At 47.4% G+C, this 22,972-nt stretch overlaps 1 protein-coding gene across 1 annotated transcript in view; it reads right to left on the reverse strand.

Moving 5' to 3' along the window:
* Nucleotides 1–22,972, reverse strand: part of insrb (insulin receptor b) — a 75,844-nt gene that overhangs the window by 35,472 nt on the left and 17,400 nt on the right. The window contains exon 2 of the mRNA XM_076022835.1: nt 16,947–17,495. Within this exon, the coding sequence (XP_075878950.1) occupies nt 16,947–17,495 (549 nt within the window). The remainder of the gene's footprint in view (nt 1–16,946; nt 17,496–22,972) is intronic.

Below are 22,972 nucleotides of genomic sequence, written 5' to 3' on the forward strand. Positions count from 1 at the left end.
ACAATTAACAAAAAGTGTGAAAAATTTTCTTCCTCCAAGGTGGGGTGTGACAGAGAAAGTTTGAGAACCACTGGCTCAATGCCATGCAATTCTATGGGGTCAACAGTCAACTTTGTCCTAGAGACATGGGGCCACTTGCAGGTTCATCGGGATTCCTCAAGACACAGCCACGTCAAATTTGGGACTACTAGCATGAAAAATCTTCTTCCTCCAAGGTGGGGCGTGACAGAGAAAGTTTGAGAACCACTTTAACTTGCTTAAATCTTCACACCTGTGTTGTGCTGTTGCACTCTGGCAGGATACTTTTTTTTATTTTTTTTTTTATTACGCAGTACAGCACAGCAGATACAAATAAGCATGTTGCAGGTGCAGTGCGATATTATCATTCGACGCTGAAATTTATGCTGTCAACGTAATTGTTGCAGCCATAAACTAGTACAAACTACAGGTTACAAAAACATTTATATTTCTATTCAACCATTATGCCTTTCATCAGGTGGATCTGTGGTGAGAGCCCGAACATGACACGTGCTGCAGTAGCACCCCTTTCGGAAAAAAAGGGTTCCCTGTCACAAAATGCTGAACAGACCGAGCTGTACGCGTCTGTGTCTGTGTGTGTCTTTCTAATAAGATTTTAAAAGTAGAATCAGGCCCAAATCGAATCAGCGCAGATGGGAGAGTCTGGGCGGTCAGGGGAAAGTGGTTAACAGGAGACAGTAAACAGGAATTAGTGATTGATGCCATCAGCGGCCGTAGGGCTGCTCTCGGAACGGGGAAGTGTTCACTGCAGGAGCTGGTGACAAGGGGTCAACACGGAGGTCACCACACGCCTTGGCTTTGGGGATTGGCAGAATGTCAAGGAATAAAGAAGAAAGAAGGGAGAAAATCTGATGAACAAAGTATTCATTGGCCTAAATTGCATAGACTTATTCTGGACTTGCAATGTTTTTTGATATTACTACATCCCTAAAATATAATATACGTTTTTTTTTAATGAACTCCTAGATTAATTGGTCACCCATGCTGGTATCTGATGAAGTAAAATCAGGGCATGTAATTATGCTTTTGAGCCAACATTCCCACTAAGCAACGGAGACGGAATGTCCACCCCGTCACATGGAGCAGCACGGCTCACCAAAGCTCCATTTTCACAGTCTGGGGAAAAGGACTATTGGCATATCCATCTCTGTCAGTAACACACATGAGATGAACAGAGCAGAGCATCTGTCTCCATCTACCCACACACACACACACACACACATGAGACGATCGACAGTATGGAGTCACGGAGCGCCAGACAGTCCCTCCTACAGACATACGTCTAACAGACAGAACTGGAGGTTGGGTTTGCCATCCGAGCTGCCGTCTGCATCACTTCCTCCACGGCAGCGCTCCATCCCATCATCGGAGGAGCCAGACGCGCACACGCGATCGTCAAGACAAAACAGAACTTTCGATCAGCGTTAAAACGAGGACGAGGGCAGGCGGCGTTGTTACAGAGCTTTGATTTCACCGCCGATCAAAATATTCAACTTCACTGCCCACATGAAAATCACAAAAAAACAATCAGTGTTCTTCATTGTCCTTTACATTTATTCGGCGGCACTTGAACTCCCTCTGATAAAATGCGCACGGCCGAACCCGCCCTGCCCCCACTGACACCAGCGCCGCTCACAGTAACGTTGAAGCCTGCAGCGAGGGTCGCACTTCCACTAATGCCGGCCACGCCTAGTTCCACCCTCCGTGTTCCCATTCCTGCACTGGGAGGAACTGAGGGATGTACACACAAAAACGCCAAGCACAACCAAACTAACCCTCCCCCACCTCTCCCGCCACCACATGTCCAACACACACATTTCCAGAAACCCACCATCGTTTCTGAGCAGCCACTGAGGCGACCCCAACTTCCTGCGTAGACAGACAGAAGGAGAAGTGGGGGGACAGAGGGTGATAAGGAGAGGTATATCTGTCTTCCTCCTGGTGGCAGGCTTATGTACCACACGGTGGCCCGGCCGAGTGATTTTTTTTTTTCTTTCTGAAGGATGCATCTGTAAAATGAACTATACAAGCGTGCAACTTGAAAAGCAGCCGCAGATGTTGGCGGCGAGCAGCAGCTGGTTTCATCTGCATTCAAATACATGGTTTCACTTCCAGAAACAACGCGTTTCAATCAAAACGTGCTTTCGTCTCCTTGCTCCACCGCTTTACCAGTCGGCAACCGTGCACCTGCATCACTGCCACCTTCTGGATTTAACCGTAATAGCACCGTCTCAATTAGATTTGTTTAGGAAAATAGAATTAGACAAATGAAACTTGTTAATAAAGGTATTTTTTCTTTTCACCAACATCTAAGTGCACTTTATAATTGTATGAAAGTGAGCAGAGGAGGGATTCAGGGAATACGAGCAACTCAGCGACTGCCGATTATTCACAAACAGCCACTGATTCGCGTTTGAACAGCCCTGAGGACACTCACACAGAGGCCTCCCAAGTGGAACTTCAGATTCCTGCCACCAGGCGGCCGCACCTTCTAATGTTGACTGGGGCCAGCGTGCACTTAGAGACCTGGCCTGATGGGTGGGTGTGGGAGAGAGCAAGGGGGGTTTGGGGGGGGGGGGAGAGAGAGAGAGAGAGAGAGAGAGAGAGAGAGAGAGAGAGAGAGAGAGACGACCCGTTTAAAAAAAAAAAAAAAACGGCTCGTCCGCTTGTGAACTGGCGCTGTTGTCCACTAACGACCGCTGTTCCTCTCTCGTGATTGACGTGATTACAACCGAGTCACATGCTCGCTTGTCCGCACACTGGAAATACTGTGGGCCCGGGGTTGATCTTATTAGCCTAATTCTGAGTTGTGTTAGTCATATGTCGGTACAAGTGCAGGCATCCGGACTAAAAAAAGCAAAGAAAAAACAAAAAACAGCAGCACATGACGGGTAGAAAAATTCCTCGGGGAAGGTCAAGAAAGGAACGAGCGCGCGCGCGCACACACACAAACAGAGCGAGCACACATCCAAATCCAGGTGTGTCGCGGTTCCATCGAGGTCGGCCAGGAAAACACTCACACTAACAGCGCTGAGAGCCATCTTTGTCACAAGTGTGTGTGTGTGTGTGAGTGTGCAACAGACAGGCGCAGTAGCAGAACCTTATTTAGCTGCAACAATGGCATCACAGGGCCGGCGAGCAGGAGACACTGGAGAGCGGCGGTGGCGGCAGCCAAGGCATGCTAAATATTAGCTGGGCTGGACGTCATCCTGCCCGGTGATACAAACACGGCTCGTAAGGGAGTCAGCGCACTAGCTCATAGTCTATATTAAGGAGCAGCTATGGCCGCTACCGCGTGTCATCCCCGAATACACGAGGAGGCGCAAATAATAGAGGCGGTGGGGTTTTTTTTTTCTCCCGACGAGAATGCTGGGTCATTAAATTGTCAGGGCGCTCGGAGGGCGAGCGAACCTTTCAAGAATTCCGAGGCCAATTTAAAGGCGCAACGCGTCGCCTTTGCAGGGGATCCGCTGGCATTAGGTGGAATATAAAATAGATACGCGTGTATTCAGTTCACGGTCGGATCTATTTGGGGGGTTTTGTGACGTTACTTGACGTCGACAGCTCTTAAGAGAAACCCACAGCGGGGAAGCGACAACTCGGTGACATGTGGAGCTAACAGGAAAAGCAGATGGGATATCAAAGTGGAGTGTCAAGTGGATAATAAGTAAAAAAAAAAAATTTAGGGAGGGGGGTTAAAATACTTTCTTATTACTAGATGCTACTTCATCAGTGAGCCTTAAAAAGCGCATTTCGTATTTAGGGCACTGTCAGGCAGGCTTCCTTAAAAAGTGGCGATGGAAGATGGCAGCTAATCAACCGCAAGACCTTTGCTCTGAGTAAATTTTTATATATATGAGAACCATTCCAAGGGTAGGAAAACCAAATTACTTTTAATACACTGCAAGTATACACTTTTATGAATGTATTTAAGGGCAATATGTTAAGCTTTTACCAATATAGAAATCATAAATCAAGCCAAATATGCCACACTGGACCTTTAAAGGACTGCAACATAATATATATATGAAAATAAGAAAAAGTTATTTGCAGACATGACTTACCTTCTTAAAACATTTTACACATTTTCCTGTAAAGTAGCTTCACCTTATTTGTTAAACGTTACCAATAAAATTGTGAGCAAGGACGCATTTTTTCTTTGTCTTCTGATGGCAGTCTTACATTTTTTTTGTAACCACCTTATAAATTAAATATGACAGCACATTTGAACTCTTCAAGAAGTTGGCCACACACGCGCACACACAAAACGACACACCCCTCATTCACAAAAACACACACACACACACACACAGAAGAAGAAAAACGCGGTGTGCTGATGCATCCATGTTACCCAAAAACACGTCGACGGAGCCAAGTCTTTGACAGTGTGAACACAGACAGGGCGCTAGAAGTCACAAGGCCAGGCACTTAATTACAGCCGCAAAAAAAAATTGGACTCAAACAAAAATACTGACATTCTCCTTCAGGGAAGGAGCAGGGGGAAAAAAATCATAAGGGGCTTGTGGACAAACACGGCACGACCAATCGTGCCGAGAGCAGCTCAGACGCTCACCAATGGCAGGCACACACATGCACGCATGCACATGCATGCACACAGGCACACACACACACACACACACAGCCGAAGCGGCCATCTTTAGTAACAGGAGCCAGGACTGACAAGTTTGGTCTATCATTTTGAGGCCCAAATTCCTGCATGTCTGCATACCACAGCGTGCGAGTGGAGGGAAGAGAGGGGGAGAGAGTGAGAGAGGGCGAGAGAGAGAGCGAGAGAGAGAGAGAGAGAGAGAGAGAGAGAGAGAGGGAGAGCACACAAAGCGAGGGAACAGAGGGACAGAAGGGAAAAAAGGAGAAGGGAGGGAGCGCCGAGGGAAGGAGGGAGGTGGGAGGATCTTTCACATGAGGTGGAGCAACAGGAGAAAAGAGCCCAGAAAGAAGGACGACTGTGCTTCTTATCTGTTACAGCAAAGTGCTCTTACAGGGGGGAAAAAAAAAAGTTTCCTTTTTTCTTGAAGGTCCTATATTGTGCTAAATTCACTTTATCTTTTTTTTAACCAACGCCCAAGACTTGAACTCCCCAGAAATGAGAAAAGTCCATTCTCTGCTTCTGCTCCTTGCTTCGCTTCTCACAGAGCGTGTATCTTTCTGGAAACAAGCCCTTTGTGACATCACACACCAGAGCTACCGGTGAAGCTCTCTCAGTTCAGTGACACTCGGGAGCCGTGTTGGTTTTCAACCTCCGAAGGTCTCACGGCCGCCTTATTTCTGTCTCCCACCACATGTGGAAGGTCCGACAAAGCCTCAGCGTTGCCACAAGCCAAACTGGCGGAACAAAAATAGTGTCACTTCCTTAAAAAGTCATCAAAAGGCTGGATTTACACAACAGGTCCCGATGCCCAATTACACTCTATATTTATATCCGTCTCTTTATACTTCACCTACGCCTTTAAAAGGGAAGCATGTCCCTTTATCTGCAAAACACTTTCAGCAAAAAACAAAAGCAAAATTGTAATGAAAGCGCCAGCTTTCTGTTTCATTTTCACAGTTGTGCAGAAAATATTGAACATTTTAAGGTTCAAGGTGCTGACACATTTGAATAAAGTATGACTCCCAGCACCAGATCGTGTCAGTCTATTTTAACTACAAACATATAAACAGATGGTTCACTTGGAATAATATCAAAATATTAAGATAAATTTGAAAATAGCTGAAAACTTTTCTCCAACCAGTCCACACGTCCATGTTATAGATCTGATGGGAGCCACTTGAGAGGAAACTGGGTACAGAAGGGTGCAATTGCAGGCAGCGCCACTGCAGTCTGGCCCGGTCCAGTGCAACAGTTGTGTAATATAAAGGCTGGATGTACTTGTGTGCAGGAGAGGCCGAGACGAGTGAGGACCCCCCGCAGCCGGTTTTAGTGCCGTCTGGCACCGCTCTGTGATCGCGCAGCAGCAGCTTTTAGGCAAAGGGAGAAACACGGGAGTATTTTGTTTTATCTGTCACACAAATAAGTAGAAGCACTCAAGCTGTCTGGGAGACAGTGGAGGCCGAGGGGGCTGGACGGCTTTACATCTCTTTTACAGGACAGGACGTTTCTGGCATGATCGTGCTCGACGAGCCGAGAGGCAGAATAATGAGAGCAGGCATGAAGTCATGGAGAACGTTGGGTTAAATAAATAAAGCCGAGTTTTAAGGCTGATCAAAGGTGAGCCGCCGCTCTGGTGCGAGCCTTCCTTCCTGGAGATTTGGGCCTTGAGGGGTAAGAAAAACTGGGTTCCAACAATCATAACTTCATCCTGTGACCTCGTCTCCAGACCTGTCCTCCGCGGCGGCCAAGTCCCCCTTTATCTGCGCGTCCACGTATCACACTCAAGCAGAAACACATTGTTGGCATTGTTGCTTTCAATTACATTCGCACATACGCAAGTGCCGCGTTTTAGCTCTCGAAACATTTGCTTTGGGTTTTTCCAGTCTGGGATTTTATTTTCCAGCATCTCCAAAGTTTCTGTCACGATGAAGCGGTTTAATGTTCAGGTCACAAGAAAATACCTATTAGAATTACTAGGCACCACACAGTGAGAAGACGTGAAGGAAGAAGAGGGAAGTAGAGGAACGTAAACAGTCATATTTAGCTTGGTTGCTTAATTCAAATTCCAAAACAACAACAAAAGTATGTATACATTCACATGCACGCAATAGGAGCAGGTTGAAAAATAATACTTTGGAAGGGGGCGTTAGAGCGCAACCTGGGAATCCTCTCTGATAAACGTCAAATAAAAGATTCTTTCATTATTGATAACAAGTCTGCAATTCACACTAATGTGATTTTGTGACTGCAGAGAATGTATAAAATGCTTAGCGAATGTTATCAGTAGAGGTCAGCGGAATTACAGGACACCCAGTAGGCGTTGTTGGGCAAAAATCTGAAGAAAATACACCCACACCTGTCTGTGGTCCGCATTGGTATTTACTGTCTTTGTGAGCTGTCCTCCTGGAATGTGTGTGTGTGTGTGTGTGTGTGTGTGTGTGTGTGTGTGTGTGTCTGACCAACCAACGCAGTTATGAGCAGCAAATGGCCCACTGGTCTCTCTGACCCCAGGCTTCACTCCCGCAAACCTCTCCTTCCTCACCTCTGACCTGGGCGGGTCAGCCCAGGGTCACATTCTCCCAATAATGCGCCCCTGCATCTGTCCACCATCAACACCACCCCCACCCCCCAACCCAACCCCTCAACCACACACCCCCCAACAGGCCCTCCAACCCCAGGCCCTGTGTCACAATATCGCCTTAAATAGCCAGAAGTTCTCTGAACAGACTGCAGGAGGGCTGCTAACCATCAGAGAGGGTCTCTATCTAGAAAAGCTCTCTTTTACCCAGACACCTTAAAACATTCCGGTTAGGCCTTTATTCCCTTGGAAAGACACATTTTATGTGTTTTTTTCATTTTTCCTGAGAAAACACACAACATATCAAGCGGTTCAAGGAGCCAGGTTCAATTCTTGAAAGCCAAAGTCATGAAATTCACGGGAAGCCGAACAGCTCGCTGTGGAACAGTTTGGTTTGGAAGGAGCTCCTGGGGCGGCCAGGCCACGTGAGGATGAACTATTTCGATTATGGAAAAGAAAACATTTTTTTTTTTTGAAAAACAACAATGATTTCAAGCTCTGGCTATGATGGTGTCCTTTGGCGTAATCGGGCACTCGAGCTGCGTTTCCATTCCAGTTTTTGGCAAAATAAAAGGGATATTTCTAAAATTTCAAAAAAGTAAAATTGCAATTCGCAGGTTTTTCCACTGAATGGTGCGAAGCGTGCGAGACCCCACTTTGAGGAGGATGGAGGTACAAAACATTTTGACGTTGCTGATGTTGTTTGCTGTCAAGAATGGTTCTTATATTTTTCTCTCTTATGAATTCCGTCCTTCTCCGTTCAAACATAACACAACGTTTTCACTTGAAGTGAACTGGTCGCGTTACCCCGCACGTCATGTCTGGTGACAAGTATTTCCATGACACTTTTGGGATATACCTCTATATTGATACATCTGAAAAACCACCTCATGGGACCATAAAAACCTTTTAGCGATATTGGAGAGGTTTTTCGAAGTTTAGGTGTTTCCATAACCAGTTTTTATTGCGATATTTAGGTTTTGCGCAATTCCACGGGTAAAGGAAACACAGCTATTGTCATAGCTCCAGTCTGCTCTTGCTTAACTAAACTAGCGCGCCCGCTTTTAAGTAAACAAAAAATCTCAATATCATAATAGGAATAATAAAGTATAAGCATGAACTGCTCGGGAGGCAGGAGCACATTTCCAACCTGTGGGAAATGCCGCTTTTCCCAGGAAGGTGACGTAACATCAAAGTTCTCTGGAATTCTGAAATGTCCAAACAAACCCGCTCACCTCTTCATCCGAGACGCCGTGCCACCTCAGAGCCACCCAAGAAATTCCGAGCATTTAATGGAGCATGAGCGTCGCATATCCAAAATACAGTACATGCTAGTAGCGGCCGAGGCCAGCGCTCGCTAAGCCTCCAACACGCGGCTCGGGGATCATGTGTGCACGGAGCGGCCGCCGAGCTCCCTGTGCTTCAGCGGAGCGGCGACGTTGGGATGCGTTCGCACTTAACGGGGCTTGGAGAAAGCGAGGTGAGGAGGTGAGGAGGTGAGGAGGGGGGGTCTTACACAGCGAGCGTGACGGGACCCATGGTGTGAAGTCGAATCATTCAGTCCTCCATGCAGAAGTCGTCAGCATATTGCGGGACCACAGCAGGTCCGACTGGGTAAAACGCACAGTCACCACGTTTACATGACACTCGAGGAAACTGAATTATTCCCTTAGTCCGATTATTATTGTCAGACAACTGAAGTGCATGGAATGCGTTAGTCCGACTAAAATCGGATTAAGACACCCAGATAATGCGATTGGAATTTGAATTTCTCCGTCATGTACAGTATACGCCTTCGTCAGAGTTTTAACTGGACTGGAAGTTAACATGCTGAGAAGACTCATATCGCCCCCTTGTGTGGGGGAGGAGGACGCGCTCCCATCAATAATTCGATTTTCTCAGCTGCATGTAAACTGGGACAAGGAGAGAAGCCCGATAACACGAGAAAACCAAATTATGATCTTAAGCTTTGCATGTAAACGTAGCCACTGATGTTACAGTCATTTTACATTGCACAGGCAGGGAATGTATTTATAGCACGCGGCTTAATTCTACGAGGATCTGTGTTTCTAAATATATGCTATTAGCAATAGGGTCAACTAAAGACTCAGCAGATTATGGTTTCACAATCCAAATGCGTTGCGAGTCAGCAACGTCACAAAACCCACTAAGCATTAATTACACAACATCTCACATGTTAAAATAGATGAAAATGTGTGTTTTCTTCCACCTGATTGAAACTTCAACACATTTTTTGTATAAAAAAAAAAAGTCCCGGATGGTGTTCAGTTGAACGTCAAGGCAGATATGTTGGCACTTGGACGTTGTACATTTTTTTGTGTTGGGTGCAGGTGTGTGTGAACATTTCTCTCCAGGACTTCGGCAGGAAGTTGACTGATCAGGTCGTGAACCCGAAACGTCGGGAGGTTCATTTCGTTTCCCGTCCTCGGATTGACGCAAGTGAAGCCAGTCTCGCTGCTCCTCTCCTCCCATCTCCTCTCCTCTTGTTATTATAATTTCTGACAAAACGGGCTCACGACCCCCGAGTCTGCGTTCGCTGGAGGCTTGCGAGGAGATGAACGAAATAAACATTCGCTGCCGCCGTCAGAGCTTCTATTTCTGTCACAGGGAAGCATTTCAAGACGACTCTAATCCCCGCCCTCCTTTCACTCTCGCAGGTAAACGATAACGCAACGGAACCCGCCTCTGTTTGTCTGTCAGCCACTCACCCCCCCCCCCCCCCCCCCCTTTTGGCTGTCCTACACGGCGGCGGTAAGGAAGCTGTTTCGGACAAAGGCAGGAAGTAATGAGGAAGTCCGTTGGCGCGGCTCGGGCAATAACAGGCAGCGCTGCTGCCAACGAGACATCCTCCACACGCTGCTGGACACATCCAGGCACACGCTGCTGCAGGAATCGATGGGGAATCCTCACTACAGCCCGGGTTGTATCTCATCCATTTTTCAGTGTTTAACGAGTCATTTCAATAAAGAGCTAATCACCGTGGGGCTTCAAAGACGGATATTTTGTTGTAATGCTTTTGTTCATTTTCAAAATACAGTAAAGCACGTTTTCTACATATCCCATGGTATATATTTTTCCTCCTATGAGGTGGGTCCCCAAAACACTCCATCCATCTGCTCCTGCTACAGCCCCTCTGTCAAATTTTAGAACCCATTGTGTCAAAAAGTCAAAAAGTTTGCCCACCGCTGCTGCTCTGGAGTCTGCATCCATCTCTGCCAGCAGCCTCGTGCAGCCTCAGGACATTAGCCATGCATTTACTCCAGGGCTCCGTTTGGCTCCGTGTGTAGCAGCGCATTTGTTGTGTCTATCTGAACGCATTTGCAAGTGTGTGTGTGCATAGTACAGGATGTGGGAGTGCCCATTCATTGATGAGCTGGAAGTGAGAGAGCTTTCCAGATCCCCGGCGGCGTCAGGCTAACGCCTCTCTCTCTCTCTCTCTCTCTCTCTCTCTCTCTCTCTCTCTCTCTCTCTCTCTCTCAACTGATGTAGCGGGTAGAATGAGGCGTCTCACACACACGCACATGCACTCACACATAACTGATTGTCAGAGTTCATCTGGGGTTGATAACAAGTCGGCGCCTTTTCTAACCCAGAGCTCAGTTAAATTATTTCCCTGCCAGCCGGATGTCGGCGCAGATAAAACCACTGCTTCTTGTGCTCCATTACAAATGATCAACCCAATTCAATTTATTAAGTCATAAAGTCCTCCCCACCCCCACCACCAAACTCATCACAGGCTCGACTTGTTCATCCATACTTTATTCTCCAAGTATTCCATCTTGGCAGTTTAAAGAGTTGTGGTGCTGGAAGATGAACTGCGGGACTGTTTAGATGTAAAAGCAGGATTGTGAACACTGGAGAGGAAGCTGGTTAATCCGAGGCACCTGCCGCCAGTCAGACAAGATGTATTTTATCAATGCACAGTACCAGACAGCCGCATTTTGTTAAAAATATTGTTACTTTTTCTTGTCTTTGCCTCATTGCCGTTCTTTTTATTTTGATCACAGCAGCAGCAGCTGCCTGATCTGATTAATGTGCCATTAATAAAAGAGGAGGAGGCTCGCGGCGAAAACCCAATGGCTTTTTAATGTCAAAAGCGGAGGTTTGTTTCACTATCGAGACATTTACATTTATTTCACATTTAAAAACTTAATTTGTTTTCACTTATTATCCAAAATGAGTTTGTTTAATATCATAAAAAAAGAAATGCTCTAATTAAAACGGAAGAAAGAAAATTGATTTTTCTTTTTTTTTTGGGTGGGGGGGGGGGTCAGATGCGCTTCGTTCGAGTAGACAGTTGTTATATGAATGAGAGGTACGTGAGCGAGGCAGTCTGGGGTTTTTCACAGTGGGAAGAGGGAAAATATGCGATGCCCGACAGGGAGGTCGCAGTCAGAGCCGGGAGGATTACATTTTCTGCTTATTCAGATGCTGCTTGATAAATTTCCCCCCTCAGCGGCGCTCATGGAGGATTCAGATCGTTTTCCCACATCAACTTCGTAATTTTTTTTTCCGCCAGATTTTGGCCTCACTGACGTTATCCCCTCGGGAGGGGGGGTGCGGTGGGGGATGATTGAACCCCGTTTCCTTCCGCCGTGGTGACACTCACTGTTGGGAGCAGAGAGTCGACCTCCTGTTTAGACAAGGCTCTCAGTTCAGCTAGCCAACTGCGTTCGGCCTCGCACACACCAGCCGCCGGCTCTGCTTGCACAACCCTCTGGTCGCGCACACACACACACACACACACACACACACACACACACATACACACACAAACACACACACACACACACACACACACACACACACACACACACACACACACACACACGGGCACTTGTGAAAAACACAAGCAGCAGGAGAGAAAGCTCTCAGGGTCAAAGTTCACTCCGCCTTGTGGCTGCGGCCTTTTGTTGTTTGCTGCAATTGTTTTTTCCAGCAGTCGCACAATCGCGTGCACGAGGCACCGCCGCTGCCGCCGCCTCACCTGTCGAGCTGCAGACACCAGGCCCTCTGCCTTTTTTTTCTCTGTTGGAACGTCACCGTGCCACAGGTTGAACCTGCGATCGAGGTCCGTCTGAACGTGTCGACGTGCGTCATCCGTCCTGACCTCGTGACCCCCGCCCCCTCGCTCGCTCGCTGACCAGCGGAGTGAGTCGATTGAAGGTTGGCCAGCGCCCGGCTCTGCCTCTGAACGGGTCACCGCAGCGCACGCTGGAATTCATGTTTTAGGGAGGAAACAGTTCCGTTTTTCGCAATGCGTCGAGCGGGACGCTGATTTCAGTGACTGCGGAGCGACAAGGCGTGAAGCGGAAGAGCAGCAGCAGTTTGATGTGTTTGGTTTGTCGTCAGAATTTTGGGGCGAAACTCTGCAGCTGCTGTGCTTGGATGACATTGCGTCAAAAGAAAAACTTCAACTGCCAAAATTATTTGAGTAGAGGGGATTGAAAGGGAAAATTTTATTTTTTTTATTTATTTTTTTTTGCTTTACAGTTTAACAAAAATTAAAAAGCTGAGCAAAGAGGCACCAGTCCAGTTTGACAGATGCTGCATAAGATTTTTAAGTGGGTGATATGGTAATATATAATAGCAATAGAGTTAAAAATCAAGCCTTAGTTGACACCGTCAGCGTTTACCTGTGAAAGCAGTACTTTAACTGAAGCCTGCCTGATATTAACTGCAAGCATCCAAATGTGTACCCGAGCTGAGCAGACACTTCAGTCAAAGCCTCCTCGTGCTCACCGCCACCCCGTCAAGCAAACCAAAATAAAGGCTGCGTGGATCCCCGCCGCACATCAACTTTGACCTGAATGCTTTTCCAGTGAGAGGGGCGACATGAGATGAGAAACGCTATCCTCTGCCTCCTTCTGCCTGCCTCACTAAAATTACCTCAGCTCTCTGGAAGAGGGCTAGGGGGGTGTGAGAGGTGGGGGTGGGGTGGTGGTAGGGGTGCTTATTTCATGACCGGTACACGATGTAGGGAAAAACAAGACGCAACACACACACCCACAGGGTTGGAGCACGTGGGCGGCGGGGTCAGTGGGATCAAAACTGACTTCAAACTCTCGACTTTAAAAGAGAAAAAAAATACACTTTTTTGGGGAAACGCGGTGAAAAATGTTCCTTCCTCCCATCCAGACAGGTTGGAGTCCAGAGAGGAAACAAGGGCTGCGACGATGCAACGTCGAGGATGGATACTTCGTAGATAAGTTTTGAATTACACGCTTATTTGTTAATTAGTCATCAGCCTGTGACGCACGTACATAATATGTTTTTTCGTACATCGGAAAATCATTGAACAAGCTTGCTTAACGAACGATAGTTCACGTGGGTAAATGCGTAGTTTACGGCAGTAATTAGTGAATTACAGCCCCTGTCAATACTGCCGTTTAGACTGAATTGTAACACTCTTTGACTTATCAACTGTGTGATTTAGGCATATTAATTCCATATTTAAGTTGTAAGAAATCTGTTCAACTGTGATAAACATTGCATATAACCATAAAATCATGATTTAATACACCTATGATATTTTACAAAAAATATAACAACTCTGTCAGAGAAAAACTTTGTGTCATTATCTTTGATATATCTGTTTAAAAACGTATGCCGCCAGAGTACAACAGTATAACACAGCTGTGAAGATTTAAGCAAGTTAGCTTAAACAGCAGTCCAAAATTGGTGGTGAAAATAAAGACGATAATCGTGACTAATCGAGAAAAAAAAAAAAACCAATCGATAGATTAGTCGACGACAAAAATAATCATCAGTTGCAGCCCTAGCTTGTGTATTGTGTGTATCGAGATGTGTTAACGGTGCCGCCCGTTCCCGAAGCGGAAACATCGCAAACCAACAGCGGAACCTCCAGCTACCTGCACAATGTAAATTTACACAAACATAACAAACACATGCGGGTCCGGCCGTAATGAAAGCCAGCTTTCGTCCTTCCCGACACTCCCACCACCACCACGGACCGACAACAAATTACTTAAAGGTTCTGTACAGTGAAACAGCAGCACGCATCTTGAGCGAGCACACACACACACACACACACACACACACACACACACACACACACACACACACACAGTGAGTGTGTAAACACACAGAGCGGTTTTCCTGCCTGTAAGGAGCATGTGCGAGATCAGAGGAGCTGCAGCTCTCCCCCGGCTCTTACCTAAGGCCACTGGAGCCTTATAAAAGCACAACAACAACAACCCTCAAAAAGAGAGAAAGAGAGCGAGAGAGAGAGAGAGAGGAATACCAGAGTTCCATCCGACTCCGACTGACAGTAAAACGCTGCGATCTGTCACCTGGATCTCTGCTGCGGCGCCAATGATTCGGTTCTTACACAACGCGTCCGTCGGTCGGAGAGGAGAGGACAGCGTGATTTTTCTTTTTTTTTTTTTTTTTCTTGCTTTCTTCTTCTTTTTTTAAACCGACGGCTTCGAGTTGAGCTGCTGTGAGAGGTGTGTGTAGGAATGTGGAGCTCGACAAATACACCCATATTAAACATACACAAACATTTACACTGGACGCACACTTCGGCCCGACCTACAGTGCGGCGCGCACAAACACGCGGCGCGCTATCGCGTTTCAGAAAATGGCTCGGGGGGCAGGGTGGAGGGAGGGTCATGTGACCGTCAACACGCACTGCGCGCCGTCAACACATCCGTGGCAGCGCTTTACATCAACATATGTAGAATCAGCCAAAATGATGTGCACACACATCAGGAAAAGAAAAACTTGCCTGAATATTTCATTTGAAGAAGTACGCAGAGACGCCTCTTTTGAAGTTTAATCAAAGTACAATAACACTGTGAAACCAACTAGACAGGTGACCCTTAGACGACAAAATCGAAAATGCTTGTGCAGCAACCTCATTGGACACTTCGGCCAAAGTTACCCAAGCAGTAGCTCACCATTCACATGAATGTCTAGAAGCCAATGGCCACCACTTTCATCAACTTGTATTAATATCGAGATGTCTGAGTGCATTTGGCATTGAAATATTTCTGCCAGTTTTTCTTTACCTGATGTGTGTACATACATTATTGTTGCACATCTTGCTCTTGTTGGTTTGCTCTATTTAGATTCACTCGACTCTTTCTTGTAATTACTGGATCATTTTTGTATTGTTTTTAGTGCTGCAACAGTACTGTTTCCTTCCATCTATATATCTATCTATTCATCTGTCCATCTTTTAGCTGACTCTGTATTTGAGCTTTACCTCCTACTAGGTGCAGGACACCCATTGTCTTTGTCAAAAAAAAATTAAAAAACAAAGCCAAGGTTTGAGTTAAAAGCCGGGCAAAAGATGCCCAGAAGTACCGGGACACAAAACGGAGCAAATTGCTGTTTGTTTTTTTCCACTCTCCCTCCAGCCAGACCTGGCACAAAAGCTGCGCGGCCCCTGCGACAGTCTGCGATGAGGCGTAAACACGGCCAAGGTCGCCTCGCTTTTGAACCCTGAGCCTTCTCCGTCAGACGCACGAGGCGGAGGAGAAAGAAGAACAACGCAGGCTATAATCGCCAGCTGGAGAAATAATAAGCGTCTTCTGTCTGTGTGTCTTGCAGCGGGCAGCCGTCCTGTGTGTTTACTGCAGCCGAGGAAGGAGCGGGCAAACCGGCGCACGAAGCGAAGCCACAAGGCTTTATTTACTAAAGGGGACAGAATCGGCTTCCGTCTGTACCAGAAGCGCCTTCTGCCGGGTTGGGCGTCGACTTGACGTTATCAAAGTGGCCTTTTCTGGAGAGTCTACCTTTTAACATTTAATCACTGAGCGGCTCCGCGGCCTGTAATGATTGATCATCACTCCGCATGGATTCAGTCGATGATAAAAACTGTGTTCCGCGGCCTCTGGCGACAGAAGACGAGCGCCTCCTCCCGCGCATCAGAAATCATTACATGATCCATTAAAAGCAGAATAAATAACATTGATTTCTGATGAGAAGATATTCTGAAGTCGACGCCACTCTCGTCGCGGGTCTCATCAGACCACTCGACAAGCACAACTGGATGGATTCTGGGAGATCTCGTCGATCTTAGGTCAGCCAGTCAATAGAGACATTACCTCCACTCATCTATAGCAAATGGCTGGACAGTCATTGGTAGTGTAATTAATCTAAAGGAAACTTGTTGTTTTTTCAAAGTCTTACACTATGGGCCCCCCGAGGCCTAAACTAAAACTCTGGGTGCCGACCTTGGATACATTTAAGCACCATTTGAAAATCAAAAAAAACGAACCATCTTGCTGCGCCAAATTCCAATATCGATATTTTTGTGCTGCAATTGTAATGCATTTCTGCTGTTGTTCAAATTGAATTGAAAAGATCTGGTATTTTAGGGAGTTATTTTCAATGCCAATTCCAGCTATTGCTAAAACTGATGCTTTGTTGGAGCTTCCATATTATCTGAAACAGGATATAACGTGGAGGTTATTTTCAGGGGTGTCAGTGCCCTCTGTGACATCACATCAAGCTCTGATCTACATAATAGTGGGTTTTAGCAAACACTTTCTGAAAGGGTGGAGCAAATAAAGTAAAGGGTCACTGACGGGCCAGAGACCCATATTATTGTTAGATCACATTGGCTACATCCATAATATGAGACCTTTAAGCTTTGTGTGTTTTCAGTCGAGAGCCCCCCATCGTTCTACCTGGAATGGAGAAAAGAATGAAGAGATGTTGAGCACTCACTTCTCTGGCAGTAATTCTGAGACCAGCAGCGTCCCCTGAAGTGGCCGTTGATGGTGTTCTGCGGGCAGGTGGTCTGACCCTGGGCCGTGCCGGGGCACACGTCCCCGCACTCCCTGTCCTTCTTGTTGGCCACGATGTAGTTATCCTCCACCGAGTCCAGGATCTTGGACCAGTCCAGCGTGGCCAGGTAGCACAGGTCCGGGTTCTTCTCGATCCGCACGGCGCCGCGCGTGATGTTCATGAGGCTGTGGAGGCCCACCTCCTTCAGATGCAGCATCTCGTAGAGGACCAGCGCGTAGTTGAAGAAGAGGCTGTTGCCGCGGATCACCGTCAGGTTGGGGAACAGGTCGCTGAGGGTCTCCAGGCCGTAGATCCGGAAGAGCAGCACGTACCCGGTCACCTCTCGCAACTTGGGGTAGCTGAGGCCCCGGAAGTCCTCCGTCTTGGTCTTGAACATGAGCAGGATCTTCAGGTGGCCCTCGATGACGGTGCAGTTCTCAAGCGACTGGAGGTTGGTCACATTGTTTCGGATGTCCTTACTGGGACAGACTGGAAGGAGGGAGGAGGAGAGAAGCGCTCGTCAGAATCAATTATAAACCACAAAACATCATTAACGTCGTTACAAAGAAGTGCCTTAGAAGGTATGGAGCTGTTTTTGGCTCTCAGGTGTGGAACAGTTGAAGATGGGTTGTAATGTGTGAGAATTATGGTCAATTATGGCACTGTAATGAATTTCTCCATTACTAATTCTCCATTAAACCATTAAAACCCAATGACGTTAGAATGCATAGAATTTAACTCCTTCTTATTTAAATTTTTATTTCAAACGGCAATTCTTTTTGTGTGTATATGTGTAACCTTTTACATACATCCGTTCTAATTAATCTGAGAATCTAATGTGCAATATTTGCCTCCAAAAACCTCCATAACAAAGACAGCTTGTCAGCTCAGTCCTTGTTCTACCTCACTGGATGGGAACAAAAACCAATTTTTTCGGGCGAGTTTGTGGCTTTGTTTAAATAAAGTACATTGCGTTACATCAGAGGATCATGTGTGAATTCTTCCATTCCCGCGGGACCGAGTCAGTCTCACGGCTGAGCGCCGCGCCATCCGTCAACGCTCGGCGGCTGCGTTTCTCAGAGCACGGCGCAGCGGAGAGACGCGGCGCACGTGCAGAGTGAGATGGTCAGAAATTCAACTTCTTCTTTTGACTCGACGGAAAAACCTTGCCCTTTAACCAGGTTACACAATTTTGAGCCAGACCTTCCCTTTTGCAAAGCCTTGGTCTGGTAGGTTCAGCCCACATGTGACCCCCCCATCAAAAGAATATTTCGTAATAACGAAGGGAGTTTTTTTCCAACGTCACAAAGTGTTTTTCACTGCTATTGGGAACATTCTTAGCCAATCGCACCAAAACACGAGCAGATGGAAGTAAAAATGGAAAGACGTATCCTCGCTGGTAATAAAGCGTGGCTGTGGCTCGAGGCAGCGGGCCGGACTGACAGAGAGAAGCACTTGTCGATTTTCCACAGCGCAGAAACAACTAAATATTGACATCAACAGATGCTCCTTTTTTGTTTTTTTGCCCCTTTTAATCCGTGAAAACGCTGGTGATCTGCAGCGAGCGGAGAAAAGCCATTCATGAAGCCTTGCACTAAAGTCCCCTCTGCAGTCTGGCTGCCTGTAAGCGCCCTCCCTCCCTCCCTCTCTCTCTCTCTTCCCACTGGCTCCTGCAGTGCTGCGCCAGAGAGGAGCGCCCGTCTGATGTGAATGAATCAGACGTGAAGGGGTTAACAGAGATGAAGCCTGGAAGCAAAAAAGAGGAGAAAAAAAAAACGCTCATCCATGCTCATTCATACTCTTTAGTAGCTGCTGCTCACTGGCACACACTCCACTCCACGGGCGTGTTCACACACACACACACACACACAAGCAAATCAACACTTGGACCAGAAAATGGATGCACACATGCACGCACGCTCACACCAATAGCAAAGTGGGGAATTCATTAGAAATTTGCAGGGGGGGGAACGACGTGGCGCCTCTGCTTACCAGGAATAATGAAACACTTATTTTGCAATGTATTCAGCTACATGTGTCGCTGTTGGAAATACATTTCAACGCATGGATTATGACTCCATGACGGGCCGTGCGACCGTGCACTTGTTTGCGTTGAAATCAACGCACAAATAGCACCGAGGCGGCGCGAGAGGACAAGAACCACATTCACTGTGGTTCACAGCGAGGGGCATATTTTCCTGTCAGTCACAGGCTACGGTTGCATCTGTCAGATGCAGAAGGACGTCTTTGGATGTTTAACAGTAGGATGGCGTGACGGTCGCAACTCATTCCCAGTCGTGCTCGGACTCGAGCATCTCTCAGGGGAAAACTTCCCTCCCATCAGAACATTGAAAAAGATAAAAAAGCCGCCTCCTCCTCCTCTGAGTGAGACTCGCATGTGCCGTTTATCGCACAAACCACCTGATGGTCTCCATCTATTCTCAGTCTGCCACTTCACAATCAATGACGCCGACTCCCGGCTAATCACGCCACGTCCTCGTGGGCCGAGCGCCACCTCCGAGCCACCGTCCCCACATCAACTCTCCCACTTCGTACGGAGGGGGAGGAAAAAGCCAAAATTCCCATTTCAATTTTCATTTTATTTTACTTTGCCGCCGTAACGGAGGCGTCACCGGTCTGTGTCACTTCCCGAGGTGCGAGCTACCCATTAACTTCCGATCCTGTTAATGATTAAGTGAGGCGAGCGTGTCAACAGTCCCGGCGTAAACTCTGACCAGAAGCACATCAATGGAGGAGTTTTAGTGGCTGTTTAAAGTGGACCAGCTCCAACCCAGTCTGCGGTTACTACACTGTCAAACACAGGCGCATGTCGGTTGCGACATCAGCCCGGGGTTTGACGCGATGTGTTCCGCTGACTGTCTCAAACACACACACACACACGCACACGCACGGGGTGAAACAACAGGGGTCACGGGCCTGCGAACGAGACGCGCACTGTATCAGAAAGCCAAAAAAGACACACGCACGCACACACGCACACACGCACACACACACATACAGCTTTCTCCGAGCGGCCGCGGCAGTTGGTGTTATTCCCAGCGATAACGGCAACCTTACACCTCTGGGGGCCCCTCCTCCTTTATCTACCGGGCACATCAGAAAAAGACACACGGGCCACCCACTCGCCGCCAGCCCCAGAGCACGAACCAGATACCTATTGTGCAACGCCACAACATAACAAGTTGCGTTATGCAACCGGGGCCGGCGGGGGCCAGGGTGCACCTAGCCGCCGCCGCCGCCGCCACTGCCGCACTCGCGACCCGCTGAACGATCTTCGAGACGCAAACGTGACCTTTTATCGCGTAAAGGGGGGAGGGGTGTGTCGACGGAGGCCAGGTCTCCCCGTTAATAAGCGGCGCGGAGACACGAAGCCCGGGGGGCGAAGCGGTGGGCCGCGTTTCTGGGAGCTCCCGCTGCAAAATGGAATCTTGTTTTCAACCGACAGGAGAAAGAGAGGAGGGGGGAGGTCACTGGGGAGCAGATGGGGGGGGGGGGGGGGGGGGGGATCAGGGGGAGGGAGCCGACGGTTATGGTGTTGTTGGGGGGGTGGGGGGGCTGCTTCTTTAAAATAATGAGACGTCTCCTCCCTCCCTCCCTCCGTGCCTCCCTCCCTCCCTCCCTCTTCCTGGGATTTAGGAGCAGAGCACAGAAGAGGTTTGAAAGAAGGAAAAAAAACAAATAGGGAGACGCGGGGAGGCAAGAGAGAGAGAGAGAGAGCGGACGGGTTCAGGGACACGATTGAAGGGGTTGGGGGGGTTGGGGGGGGTGGAGTGTAACCTGAGCCCAGGCAGGAACGCCGAGTGACGTAAGGGACCTACAGGACGGTTGGTGATCACATGCATGAATGGACAGCCGCTATGGAACACTGTTACATGACAGGCAACAGGGACACGCGGGTTCACAGAAGTGAGGGGGGGAGGGCCTGGAGGGGGGCTGACCACTGACCAATAACGCAACCGTCAGCAACGACCACCAACAACTATCACCACTGGCACGGGATCGGACGAAAGCAGAGAAATGAGCTGGAATCTCTGGTGAAACATGGAACTTAGGGACTAAACCTCTAATATGCCTTCAGTTGGTCACCTTAAAGTCTGCGGCAAATAAACTCGTCGCTTGTCCTTAGAAATATAGTCCAACACATGGATGCTTTTTTTTTTTTTTTTTTTAGTAAATTCTGGCAACACAAATGTCCAAAACTATGTGGTGCACTGTGCCGTGTGCACTTACTGAGGGTCAACGTAGTGTAAAAGGTAAAAAAATAAATAAATAAATACAAATTCCAAAAACTAAAGTGGAACAAGTCCGACTGGGGAAAAAAACACACAACCACAACTGAACGGATAAATTAGGGGGTAAACGTGACACAAGATGGACTTGAGACCCCCGAACCGAAGCCTCGTTTCTCATCTTCAAAAAGCCGCAGGAGTGTTACAGTGATTATCTTCTCGCGTCCGCTCTCTGGTGCAGGGGCGCGGACGATGATAATAAAGAGAACTGCGTAAACAATGAGCTGAGAGAGTGTGGACAATGACCACAGCCACCCCCAGCCCAACCCCCCCCACAAACCCGCCCCCGTCCCCAGGCCAGCCTCCCACTGAGGACCACCCATTAGCAGACAGCTTGGTGTACTCGCTGGCTGTACAGGAGCTCTTGATTACAATAACAACCCAATCAGCCGCTAATGAGCCTGGCTTGGGGTGGGCTGGGGGTGTCGGAGCGGAGCGGAGAAAGGAATAACAGGGCACCGACTGGAGCGTACAGCAATATACCGGTCGGCCTCTATAGGAAGAAATGTGGGCCATCCACCCGCCTTCCCGCTCTGTTTGACACTTAATTTGGTAGCAGGAATGAGAAAAGGGAGAAGGCAGCAGCGGTGGTGGTGTTAGGAGGAGGTGGAGAAGGTGGATAAGGAGAAGGAAAGAAAGAGGACGAGGAGGAGGAGACAGCATGTATTTTTGTATTTTGTGTGTATTTTTTTTTATAGTGTCAGACAAACAGAACAAGAGGAGATGGAGCCGCGAGCTGCAGATTAGTGAATTAATGACTTGTGCTTACGCTGCTGTATGTGCTCAGAGAAAAAATGTCGGTTATTTTGTGTCAACAGATTATTATTGTTGCATATTTATTTTTACGGAGCTGGATATTTTAAAAACGACTCGCGCTGCTGTAAAAGTTTTAACAGACACACAGAGGCCCCGGCGGAGCATAAAGATTGTTGTATATACGCTATCAATTTTCACTTAGCTGTTTTAGTTGAATTGGCCAAAAAGCTGAACTGCAGATTTTTAGCAAGGAAAGACAGACTTATTCAAAATAAAAATGATTGTTTAAACCCTCAAGTCTGTCAATTTGTTTTACACACCCACAGGACCTTTAGAAAGGCACAGCATGAAAGTCCTTGAATAAAAGTGTCTGAATGAAGTTACGAGATGAAACGTATGATTATATGAAACAGTATTACAGTCACAAAAAGTAAAAAAAAAAATATATATATATATAATTTATTTACATTACAGGTGATTCAGCTGACAAACTGGTGAGGATCTTGTAGCCAAAAGCAGAGCGACGCTGAAATCCCATATTGTTGATATGTGTCACCACAAGATTAAGAGTTGTTGGGTTTTGGGTTAAAAAAAAAAAAGTGGCTTCCAACAAACTCTTCAGCATCTCCAGAGATGAAAAGCCAAGTTGAGGTCACTGCTTTTCAGCTGGACGACTAAGCAAATGCAGCACAAAATCTAACGTAACCTCTCAGCTAAAATATTGACAAACACAAGCCGACATATACAAACACGACGACTAAGAAGTGCTACAGTCCTTCTGGAAGAAAAGTGAATATTGGACAGATTATGCTTTGATTTTTTTCAGCAGTTGTTGAAAATGTTTCTACTGACAGCAGGCGAGGGGGTGGGGGGTGGGGGGGTGGAGATAGCGACTTGCTC

Source organism: Nelusetta ayraudi, unplaced genomic scaffold (genome assembly GCF_046127955.1).
Source record: "Nelusetta ayraudi isolate G7.1 ecotype Tasmania unplaced genomic scaffold, CSIRO-AGI_Nayr_v1 ptg000013l, whole genome shotgun sequence".
Classification (NCBI taxonomy): domain Eukaryota; kingdom Metazoa; phylum Chordata; class Actinopteri; order Tetraodontiformes; family Monacanthidae; genus Nelusetta; species Nelusetta ayraudi.